Source organism: Protomyctophum bolini, assembly GCF_963924005.1.
Source record: "Protomyctophum bolini genome assembly, chromosome: 2".
Lineage (NCBI taxonomy): Eukaryota > Metazoa > Chordata > Actinopteri > Myctophiformes > Myctophidae > Protomyctophum > Protomyctophum bolini.
Genome location: NC_137863.1, coordinates 2,407,431 through 2,419,930, shown reverse-complemented (window position 1 = coordinate 2,419,930; position 12,500 = coordinate 2,407,431). Strand labels below are relative to the sequence as shown.

The window sequence follows — 12,500 nt, the reverse complement described above, 5'->3', positions numbered from 1 at the left end:
ACACAATGTCTTCATGGTTCTACAGAGTGGTTCTGGGTGTAGAGTTCTGTTCATAAATGTCTTCATGGTTCTACAGAGTGGTTCTGGGTGTAGAGTTCTGTTCATAAATGTCTTCATGGTTCTACAGAGTGGTTCTGGGTGTAGAGTTCTGTTCATAAATGTCTTCATGGTTCTACAGAGTGGTTCTGGGTGTAGAGTTCTGTTAGATGTCTTCATGGTTCTACAGAGTGGTTCTGGGTGTAGAGTTCTGTTAGATGTCTTCATGGTTCTACAGAGTGGTTCTGGGTGTAGAGTTCTGTTAGATGTCTTCATGGTTCTACAGAGTGGTTCTGGGTGTATAGAGTTCTGTTTATATAAATGTCTTCATGGTTCTGGGTGTAGAGTTCTGTTCATAAATGTATTCATGGTTCTACAGAGTGGTTCTGGGTGTAGAGTTCTGTTCATAAATGTCTTCATGGTTCTACAGAGTGGTTCTGGGTGTAGAGTTCTGTTAGATGTCTTCATGGTTCTACAGAGTGGTTCTGGGTGTAGAGTTCTGTTCATAAATGTCTTCATGGTTCTACAGAGTGGTTCTGGGTGTAGAGTTCTGTTAGATGTCTTCATGGTTCTACAGAGTGGTTCTGGGTGTAGAGTTCTGTTAGATGTCTTCATGGTTCTACAGAGTGGTTCTGGGTGTAGAGTTCTGTTAGATGTCTTCATGGTTCTACAGAGTGGTTCTGGGTGTATAGAGTTCTGTTTATATAAATGTCTTCATGGTTCTGGGTGTAGAGTTCTGTTCATAAATGTATTCATGGTTCTACAGAGTGGTTCTGGGTGTAGAGTTCTGTTCATAAATGTATTCATGGTTCTACAGAGTGGTTCTGGGTGTAGAGTTCTGTTCATAAATGTCTTCATGGTTCTACAGAGTGGTTCTGGGTGTAGAGTTCTGTTTATATAAATGTCTTCATGGTTCTACAGAGTGGTTCTGGGTGTAGAGTTCTGTTCATAAATGTCTTCATGGTTCTACAGAGTGGTTCTGGGTGTAGAGTTCTGTTCATAAATGTCTTCATGGTTCTACAGAGTGGTTCTGGGTGTAGAGTTCTGTTAGATGTCTTCATGGTTCTACAGAGTGGTTCTGGGTGTAGAGTTCTGTTCATAAATGTCTTCATGGTTCTACAGAGTGGTTCTGGGTGTAGAGTTCTGTTCATAAATGTCCTCATGGTTCTACAGAGTGGTTCTGGGTGTAGAGTTCTGTTCATAAATGTCTTCATGGTTCTACAGAGTGGTTCTGGTAGAGTTCTGTTCATAAATGTCTTCATGGTTCTACAGAGTGGTTCTGGTGTAGAGTTCTGTTTATAAATGTCAGAACAGAGCTTGTAGGTCTGCTATTTTTGAAAAATGGAAGAACGACTGACATAGAAACATAGCCTTTTCAGAAAACTGTCAGGATTCAGAAGACATTTATAGAATCTGATCTCAGGTCAGAATGGGTTAAATGGTTAACTCTCCCCCCCCCCCCCCCCTTCCCCCCCTGTCATCCACAGTTGTGATCGAGGACGAGAATGGCGACGACGAGGAGGCGCTGAAAGATGGAGCGGCGAAGACCCCCGCGGATGCCTGAAGGGCCCCCCACAGGGAGGCCTCAAGGACCCCCGTGGGGCTTGAGAGAACCAACGCCATCAACCGTCCCCATCCATCCCCGGCCCATGCAGGGCCGTGCACAGATTAGACACTAGGTGGTGCTAAAGAGCACCTGCTCTTTTTTCTCTCTCTCCCCCCCTCCCCCCCACCCCTTCTGGACAGCAATGATGTGGCCTTTTGAAAGTCCTTTTTTTTCAGTTTTGTTCATTTTATTTGTGTTCTGTACAGTCAGTGTACAGTGAGGTGACAACTTTAAAAGGTTCTTCTAATATTATTATTTATGCCCCAAAATCTATATAAATCTCACACAATATTTGAATTAAGGCCAGCCGGCGGTTCCTTAACCAGGCGCTGCACAAAAGGTGCCCCTTTTTTCACTTGAGCACCACCTGCCCCTCTCAACATGTCTGTGCACGCCACTGCGCCCCCCCCCCATCCCAGGCCCAAACCCCCCCAACCCCAAAACAGACACTGAAAGATTTTTATGGCGATATTTACCAGTTTTGATCCAAAGACACTGTATATAAGCACTTTTCTCTCACGCGGCAACAGGCAGCACTCCCCCCTCCCCCTCCTCCTCCTCCTCCTCCCCCTCCTCCTCCTCCTCCTCCCCCTCCTCCTCTTCCTCCTCCTCCTCCTCTTCCTCTTCCTCCTCTTCCTCCTCCTCCTCCTCCTCCTCCTCCTCCTCTTCCTCCTCCCCCTCCTCCTCCTCCCTCTCCTCCTCCTCCTCCTCACACACAGAGACACGCACCCTTCGATCAGCGGAGTGGGATTCGTTATTACAAAGGCAACGAGATAAGAAGAGGAAGAGGAGGGGGATAACGGTCTTCTTCTTCAACGCAGGTTTCAGGGACAGGATGTAAGAAAGGGAAAAAACTAAACAAAAACCAACAAACAACAACAAAGTATATGATCTGCCGATGGCGTTATTAAAAGCACACACCTCCTCCTCCTCCTGCACAAAATACGTTATTAATGTCCGTCTCTAAACCGACAACCCGACCACGGTACAGCATTCTTTATGCTCCTTACGTTAGTTTGTTTTTGTTTTTTTTACCGAGGGAGGGCGATATGGATCTCTCTTTCTGACCGAGGGAGGGCGATATGGATCTCTCTTTCTGACCGAGGGAGGGCGATATGGATCTCTCTTTCTGACCGAGGGAGGGCGATATGGATCTCTCCTTTTGACCGAGGGAGGGCGATATGGATCGCTCTTTTTTTGACCGAGGGAGGGCGATATGGATCGCTCTTTTTGACCGAGGGAGGGCGATATGGATCTCTCTTTCTGACCGAGGGAGGGCGATATGGATCGCTCTTTTTGACCGAGGGAGGGCGATATGGATCACTCTTTTTGACCGAGGGAGGGCGATATGGATCTCTCTTTCTGACCGAGGGAGGGTGATATGGATCGCTCTAGTGAGTGACATGTATATATTAATATGATGGAGACAAAAAAGCCCTTACTTTATTGCACAAAAGTGGGAAGCTGGTTTAGAAATGGGTTTATTCTTTTCTCTGTTCATGGTCTGTATATAGAAGAGCTTATTTATTATTATTATCTCTGGAATAACAAGTCTTTTGACTCGAGGACTGATGGTCGGTCTGTCGGTCTGTCTGTCGGTCCGACGGTCTGTCAGTCTGTCAGTCGTCTTTCGGTCGGTCAGTCTGTCTGTCAGTCGTCTGTCAGTCTGTCAGTCGTCTGTTGGTCCGTCTGTCTGTCAGTCGTCAGTCTGTCTGTCGGTCGGGGTCGGTCGGAACGGACAGCAGTGTTTTATGATTATCATTTATTTTTGTATGTTGAGGAAAAAAACGTGACCGAATGAAAGTGACTATATCTTTTTTCTCTCCCCTTCTTTTTTTACTTAAATACGAACTCTCGATGTTGCCTGAGTGTTTTTTGTTACCATACTTTGCAGCTAGTCATTTATACACCTGTGTAACCGTAACCTCCCCCCACCTGTTTGTAAAAAGATTCCCAGGTTTTCCAACCTGGAATGGTTGATACTGTACTGTACTGTACTGTACACACCCCCTATTGATAAAATATTTATATTACATTGTGCATTATCGTGTGTGCCAAAATCTCACGAGGGATATTTACCTATATTTACGACTATATAGTTATTTCTTTCCTTTGTTTTATTGTGCTTTACACATTTTTACCACCTGTTACAAATTTAGTTGTTTCATTGGGGTGCCATTATTTTCTTAAAACAAACAAAAAAAAACACTGAGATACCAACAACTCATGCATGGCAAAAATGTGGAATTCATGCATGCACGTGATGCGGAAGTTCTTCTGAAACTTGTGTATTAATAAATTATTATGATTATTATTATTATTATCGAAACACCTCGTTATACAGCTCTGAATGACGACAAAAAAACCTCGAGAAGAAAACGGTCTTAAATTCTTGCGTTGTACTGTAATACGGTTCACACTGATTTGTACAGTGGCCTAATATCTTGTAATAAAGATTCCGAAGTAAGTAATAATACTCCACGTTTACTGTGCTGATTTGTGGCTCACGTTATTCCCGATTTAGGCGGTATCGGGAATGCTGTCCCAGTCCCGGCAGAGTAGTTCCGGAGCGACGTATTGTGTGTCCTCGCGGTCTTTCCCTAATGGGACTTATCGAGGGTAGCTACTGGGACGTAAGTCCATATGTTGTGACCCCCCCTCCCCCCTTTTCCCCCCAGAAGCAAAGATTGGAGTTCCAAATGTTTTAAAAAATGTTCCCGGAATGTGTCTTAATAAGCCTTGCGTACACTTCTCTGCGTCTATTTTAGTTGTTTGGTTGAAAATCATCAGTCTCCTTCGGTGCAGAGGAATGGTCGTATACGACAAAGTATATAAATTAGGATTTACCCACCCCCCCCCCCCTCCTCCTCCACCCATATCCCTCTCCTCCTCTCCCTACAGTCCTCCCTGACAGACATGAAAGGGACTGCCTGGGCCCGGCTACCATGGTAACCATGGTAACAGATGCACCTTGCACTCCACAGCGCGGTGCTGAGGCTGAGTGGGGGGGGGGGCTCCTCCTCCTCCTCCTCCTCCTCCTCCACCCAAGCAGAGACACAGCTTGATGCCATCGCTATCTTTAATGGAATGTTGTTCTCCGTCCTGGTTATCGTTGTAACGCCTCCCTTCTCTCAAGACCCCTCCCTGCCTTAGTGCCTATTCTTTACCTTCTCTCAAGACCCCTCCCTGCCTTATAGTGCTTATTCTTTACCTTCTCTAAGACCCCTCCCTGTCTTATAGTGCCTATTCTTTACTTTCTCTCAAGACCCCTCCCTGTCTTAGTGCCTATTCTTTACCTTCTCTAAGACCCCTCCCTGCTTTAGTGCCTATTCTTTACCTTCTCTCAAGACCCCTCCCTGTCTTAGTGCCTATTCTTTACTTTCTCTAAGACCCCTCCCTGCCTCATAGTGGCTATTCTTTACCTTCTCTAAGACCCCTCCCTGCCTCATAGTGGCTAGGCTATTCTCTCAGTGTATACAGTGTGAGCGCATTATCCTGCCTAAACAGTATACTACACATACCGTCTCCTCTCTAAGACAGTCACACGTCGTGACAATGGCTGCTTTTTACACAAGTATTGGCAAGTATAACAGCATCTACAGTATATATCTCCTCCCATTTACAGGCTGATATACTGTAGCCTCTTCTTCTGTGTTAAGTTTTTTTTCTTTCTTTTCACACTGCAATGGATTATGATTTTTCTGTCTGCCAGATATATACTTACTTTCATTCCAAAACAATGCAGTGTTGGTGTGGGTGGTCGCAGGCAGGCAGGGCAGGCAGGGCAGGCAGGGCTAGGCAGGGCAGGCAGGCAGGCAGGCAGGCAGGCAGGCAGGCAGGCAGGGTAGGTAGGCAGGAAGGCAGGCAGGCAGGCAGGCAGGCAGGCAGGCGGGCGGGCGGGCAGGCAGGCAGGCAGGCAGGCAGGCAGGGCAGGCAGGGCAGGCGGGTGGGCAGGGAGGCAGGCAGGCAGGCAGGCAGGCAGGCAGGCAGGGCAGGCAGGCAGGCAGGCAGGCAGGCAGGCAGGCAGGCAGGCAGGCAGGCAGGCAGGCAGGCAGGCAGGCAGGCAGGCAGGCAGGCAGGCAGGGCAGGCGGGCAGGCAGGGAGGCGGGCGGGCACAGGCAGGCAATCCGCGCACCTCTTATATATATATATATATATATATATATATATATATATATATATATATATATATATATTAGAGGTGCGCGGATTGCGGTTTTATCCACAGTTGCCAGAAATATTGCGGGGAATAAATGACTGACATACATTAGTATTTTTAATCAGGCACAAATTAGCCGCCTATACTATACACGTGCCAATATGGCAATGGGTCCTTTTCCACCTTCCAAACAACAACACAGTGGAGTCTAAGACAGCCGACTGTAGTGAGAGAAAACACAATACAAAACTAATGAAATAATACAATAAAATAAAGTTAGAAAAGATGGTAGGAATACAAGTTTGTCTTGGGAGTGCATGGGAGTGATTTAGTTAAAGTTCTTAATCCTGCCAAGGAGGGCTTGTTGTTACCATGGATATTATGGACATACAGTCGGTACGTCGGTACGTCGGTAACCTCGACAGTGCAGGTGAGTGAGTGACATTGTACAGTCACACACACGTACACGCACACACATGCACACTCGCACTTTTTGACGGAGTAGAATGCGGGTCTTTATTCATTTTTTTTATCCCACGATTTTGTAACCCATTTTTCACCCCTGTGTCAATCATCTAATGTGATCCTGGGCTCTACACACCCTCCACCAACCTAGTCCCCATATATGGGGGACAAGGGGAGACCAACCTAGTCCCCATATATGGGGGACAAGGGGAGACCAACCTAGTCCCCATATATGGGGGACACCTGACAGGGGGGAGTTTCCCTGGTTGGACGTAGCGCGTGGAAGGAACACGTTATTCCAACCAGTTCCTTTCCCCTCCATCAGGCGCCCCGGCTGGCCAGGGGGAGGCAGTTTAGTGACCAGGATTACTGCATGTTTTTTGTGAGGGTACCTAAACTACCTACGATAGGGGACACGGGGAGAACATGCAAACTCCACACAGAATGCGGTTCTTTGATGCACGTTAGGATTCGAATGAGGCTTCAACACCTGCCAAAACGAAGCGCATGCACTTTCCGACAATGTGCAGCAGGATTCGTTTTAATCGCAAGTAAAGCTTTCTGGTTTGAAGGCGACCTATAAGTTTGACTGTACCTGCTGACTACCTGTACAACCTTAATTGAACCTTGGATTGGATCTTAAGGTCTTTCTTGCTGAGTTTAGCAGCATAATCTAAAGATACGATCCCAATCAATGGGAGAATCATCTCCTCTCACTCCGGCTCAATCAATGGGTTTAAGTATATGACGCACGTTTACGCACGTATACGTCTAGCATGTGCATGGCATGCAATATAGGTTGGGGGGGTTTGTGTGGCACACGCGCACATCTGTGTGTGTGTGTGTGTGTGTGTGTGTGTGTGTGTGTGTGTGTGTGTGTGTGTGTGTGTGTGTGTGTGTGTGTGTGTGTGTGTGTGTGTGTGTGTGTGTGTGTGTGTGTGTGTGTGTGTGTGTGTGTGTGTGTGTGTGCGCGCCGAGAATTCACAATGTTGACCTCTGGGAGGAGAGAAGTACATTTATCCTCACCAGGCAGGGTGGCCCAGGCACGGAGATATAGGCGAGGCAGGCGAGGCACAATGTTTGTGTAGAGGCTGTCTATATCTATCGAAAACAGAAAGGCCTCCTCTGGTACTATAATATTGGTTGGTCTAATTGCCTATAATGATCCTGATTGTTGGTTTGTCCATAATTACTATGCAGGAGCCTTTATCTGCTGGCTTGATTACAATTTGTTTGGTTAGTCCCCTGTAAGTGCTCTGGATTGTTCTGTGGTGAGGTTCTCTTTTTCCTTAAGGTGTCCTGGTAAGTGTCTTACCGTATTTGTGTCATCCTGGATTAGTTGTTTAAGGCTGTTTGGGAGCTTCCCTTCCTTGAGCGAACATTTTTAAGTCAAATCTTTGGGTGGGTTGGCATATTTTCAGATGGGGGTCGGCGGCCAATTTCAACTAATTTTAGGGGTCCTTGACATGAAATACTGACATAGAAACAAAGCAGAAAACTGTCATGATTTAGATTAGAAGACATTTTGTAGAATGGGCCTCAGGTCTCAATGTAAACATTGGAACAGCCGGGTCGCTGCTGCATCTTTCTGGGCTCCTTTCTAAAGTCTCATAGTTGCTTATTTGGGATTTCTGTCTCATTCCTGTCAAAGCATTATTCATGGCAAGATGGAAGGACCCCCACATCAGTATGTGCACTTTGGCTGAAAATACTTTATTGTGACAGACATGAAGGGCAGAGGGGAGAGAGAGAGAGAGAGAGAGAGAGAGAGAGCGAGAGAGAGAGAGAGAGAGAGAGAAAGGCTCAATATGTTTAAAAATGTACACTAGAGACAAACCGTTCAGGCCCACCGGATGGTTACTATAGCAACCTCATTCCTGGGTTCTCTCTCTCTCTCTCTCTCTTTCTCTCTCTCTCTGCCTCTCTCTCTCTCTCTGCCTCTCTCTCTCTCTCTCTCTCTCTCTCTCTCTCTCTCTCTCTCTCTCTCTCTCTCTCTCTCTCTCTGCCTCTCTCTCTCTCTCTCTCTGTCATGCACGGCTGAGAAATTGGCTTTTTCCAACGAGCACTTTTTGGTGCAGTGGTATAATCATCATCATCTTCATCATTGCCATGCACTGATAACCAACTTTATCATCCTGGCTCGCTCGCTTGTGTGTGTGTGTGTGTGTGTGTGTGTGTGTGTGTGTGTGTGTGCGTGTGTGTGCGTGTGTGTGCGTGCGTGTGTGTGTGTGTGTGTGTGTGTGTGTGTGTGTGTGTGTGTGCGTGGGTGCGTGCGTGCGTGCGTGCGTGTGCGCACACATGTATGTACAGTACATGTATGTATAATATAGGGGTTGGAGATAAGCCATGCATCGCTGCACACGCAGCCTATAGATACCCATGATGAGTCACTAGGGTCACGGCAAGTTCAAAGAGCCATGCTTCAAGAAGAGAGAGCTGTGGTTATTATAGTGTTCAGAGATACAGTAGAACTATTATTATAGTGTTCAGAGATACAGTAGAACTATTATTATAGTGTTCAGAGATACAGTAGAACTAGGGCTCTGACTGTAGTGTTCAGAGATACAGTAGAACTAGGGCTCTGAGCCTCTGACTGTAGTGTTCAGAGATACAGTAGAACTAGGGCTCTGACTGTAGTGTTCAGAGATACAGAAGAACTAGGGCTCTGACTGTAGTGTTCAGAGATACAGAAGAACTAGGGCTCTGACTGTAGTGTTCAGAGATACAGAAGAACTAGGGCTCTGACTGTCATGGCTAAGTTTCCATGACATCCAATATGGCCACCACAATACACTTACTTACTTTACGCCTATACTTACGGCCTACATAGGCCGTCAACAAGTGATCTCCAAGCATCTCTGTCTCCAGCTGGTTCCGCCTCCATGTCTCTGCACCAGGTGTTTCTAGGGCGACCCCTTTTCCGCTTGCCCTGTGGGTTCCACGTTAGGGCTTTGTCTTATGATGGTACTTGCAGGCTTTCGTAGGGTGTGGCCTATCCATCGCCATCTGCGTTTCCTAATCTCTTCTTCCGCTGGATACTGGTTTGTTCTCTGCCAGAGTTCATTGTTACTGATGGTGTCTGGCCATCGGATGTGGAGGATCTTTCCGCAGGCAGCTGTTGATGAAGACCTGTATACTTTCTTGATGGTGGCAGCTGTATAGTTCTCCATGTTTCTGCTCCGTATAGGAGGACCGCTTTTATGTTGGAGTTGAAGAACCTGACTTTGGTGTTGGTGGGAGTCAGTTCTTTGGAACTCCAGATGTTCCGTAATAGGACGAATGATCCACGGGCTTTACGCTTAACGTCAGCATCTGTGCCCCCCTGCGTGTCGATCACACTGCCTATAGGTAAGTGAAGGCTTCAACTTCATCCAACGCCTCGCCGTCCAGTGTTATTTTGTTGGTGTTATAGCTGTGTTGATTTTGAGGACCTTGGTCTTTCCTTTGTGGATGTCGAGTCCGAGTTGTGCCGAAACGGCTGCCACATTTGTTGGTCTTCTCCTGCATGTGTTGTTGGGCGTGCGACAGTAGTGCCAAATCATCTGCATAGTCCAAGTCGTCGAGTTGCTTCCAATGGCCACCTCAATATGGCCGCCATAATATTAGCACCCAGAAATATAGGTTTGGCTCTATAACTTCTGAACGAGATGAGCTATAGAAATGCAAACTTGGTGTCTATTTCATGGTTTCTGAGAGACCTATTTTTATTAGTGGGTGTGTCTGGACCCTCATTGTGCATATTTACAAGATGGTGGCTACCATAGAATAGTGCTTTACAGTGATTTCTACCATGATTGTTGAATGTTTTGGCAAAACACAAGCAATATTAATCCATTGGCTAAGATTTATGGCACAAGAACGGACATATAATTATTCTTGTGCTTGCATATTGGCTGCAAACGTGCAAAATGGCGTCAAAATGCGCTGCAAACATATATTGTCAAAATGGCTAAACGTTATACAGTACACATACAGTATGCACCTGGCTCTGAGACCCACGGTTCTGCCCCGCAGGGCGCCGGGCCGGACCACGGAGAGAGATGGTACATGTACTGTAACCGTGTACGCGTAAGCCTCCCTCCTGCATGCATAAAAGATGGCTGACCTAGATGGAAACCCGCCATTGGTCACTCAATTTAGTCCTATACAAGCACCGCGATTGGCTCGCACCCAGAAACACACAGCGGCGTATCTGAAAATCCAGACTATATGAATGAGCCTTTAGCTCCCCCTAAAGGCTCATTCATATAGTCTGGATTTCCAGACTATTGATTGATTGATTGATTGAAATATGTATTAACAGTTTGCAGAATTACAGTACATTTCAAGCACAAACTCAATACAGAGACTGTTAACTGTGAGTGGACGACCCAATTAAGCATTACACTTGTTTACAACAGGGTCCACATTGTTCAATTTATCAAAACATTTAGAGACATACAAATAGACACTTCTATAATTTACAATTTACAATTTAGGCATTTAGCAGACGCTCTTAATCCAGAGCGACTTACATTAAGCAAGAACAAAAAAGCATGGGTAGGGTATACATCACATAAAAACATTTATCATGAACCATGCGTAAGCTAAGAAAGTAACAGTGGAATATCTATATAATGAAACTATACATATAAGCTATACATCTATACTACTATGCTATACATATGTACTATGACGTGCTATGACAATAGCACATACAATGCACTTATGCTGTCTACATAACATGCTATAAGTCTGTATCAAATGCTATCTAAGTCTACAGAAATGCTATCTAAGAGGGTGGGGTAAGTGCTATGGGCCATGATGGAGTCTGAAAAGGTGGGTTTTCAGACTACGGCGGAAGATTGGGAGTGATGCTGCAGTTCTGACTGCAATGGGAAGTGCATTCCACAGTTTTGGAGCCAGAAGGGAACAGAACAGGAATTCATCATATAGGAAGCAAAAAGGGAAAAGATACATATACAGTGAGGGGAAAGGGGGGGGGGAACTATGTATGAGCCTTAAGCTCCCCTCCCCACCACCCCAACCCCACCCCACCCCATACAAACCCAATTGACTGACTTCTATGTAAACCAAACTTCATTAGCCCCCCGCTCTAAATAGCCAGCCCCCCCCCCCCCCCCCTCCGTGGATGAGCGCCAACCGAAGGGGTGTTTTGTATCAACATTGTGCCGAGAACCTCACTACATTATTGATATGCAATTTGATTGCCTGCCATCAATAAATGATTAGGGGGATTGAAAATTGTCGACCCGGGGCTTCTTGACGGCTTAAAGTTCTGAATCTGTGCCCCCCCCCCTATGGGTCCTGAAAGTAGGGGTCCGGGCGGGGACCCCCAGTGGTCCTTGAGGTGGGTTTCAGGGTGTATATATAGCTGCAGCAAAACCAGCAGTTGGCTTATACAGAAAACCACTTTAAAGTTCATTCAATTGTTATACGTGTGAAATTGTCATGTCTGAAAACCGTATACAAATTTGCAGGGACTATATACCGTATGTTTCACACGGGAAATTGTGCAAATTAAAACCACTTAATCTGAGTCGGGATCGAACCGGCAACTCTTATAGTTCTATCCCTGAGCCACTGCCGCCCCTATAAGTATATCTAGGGATGTCTCGATCACGTTTTTTTTGCTTCCGATCCGAATCCGATTTGATTTTGAGCATCTGCCGATATCAATTTCCAAGCCTGTTTTCTAAACTCGCTGTTTCTCTGCAAGACATTACATTACTCTGTAAGCCATATCTCCAAAACTGGTGGGTCAAACTGAACAACCAATATCTCTATGAAGCTACGCTGCTTTCGTATGACATGAAGAAACGGAAATTCAGGCAGGGCTCAAATCCTGAATAGATAATGGAGTTTAGTATGAAAAGGGTTGAAAACCACTGCTGTAGATCACTGAGGCCCCACTGTCTCTGTCTGTTTACCTTGCTATACTGTAAGTCGCTCTGGATAAAGAACGTCTGCTAAATGCCTCTAACTGTAAGTCGCTCTGGATAAAGAACATCTGCTAAATGCCTCTAACTGTATAAAGTACCACTGGGTCTTAGAGGGTTAAACTGTAAAGTACCACTGCGGACAGACATGGCCATGAAGCAGCGCGTGTCAAACTCTAAATCCGCCAATTCCTTGGCAATGGTTAAAATAAATAAAAAGGCCACCATGCAGCTCCTTTATCTGTTTTCAAAAGATGTTCACATGCAAGGACTCCAAGCTCCACTGACTGAACCC

At 45.9% G+C, this 12,500-nt stretch overlaps 1 protein-coding gene across 1 annotated transcript in view; it reads left to right on the top strand.

Annotated features, from left to right (window-relative positions):
• Positions 1-1,600, top strand: part of camk2n1a (calcium/calmodulin dependent protein kinase II inhibitor 1a) — a gene marked incomplete at both ends in the record, with an annotated part of 3,650 nt that extends 2,050 nt beyond the window's left edge. Inside the window, one exon of the mRNA XM_080776673.1 lies at positions 1,524-1,600. Within this exon, the coding sequence (XP_080632799.1) occupies positions 1,524-1,600 (77 nt within the window). The remainder of the gene's footprint in view (positions 1-1,523) is intronic.
• Positions 1,601-12,500: the final 10,900 nt, after the last annotated feature.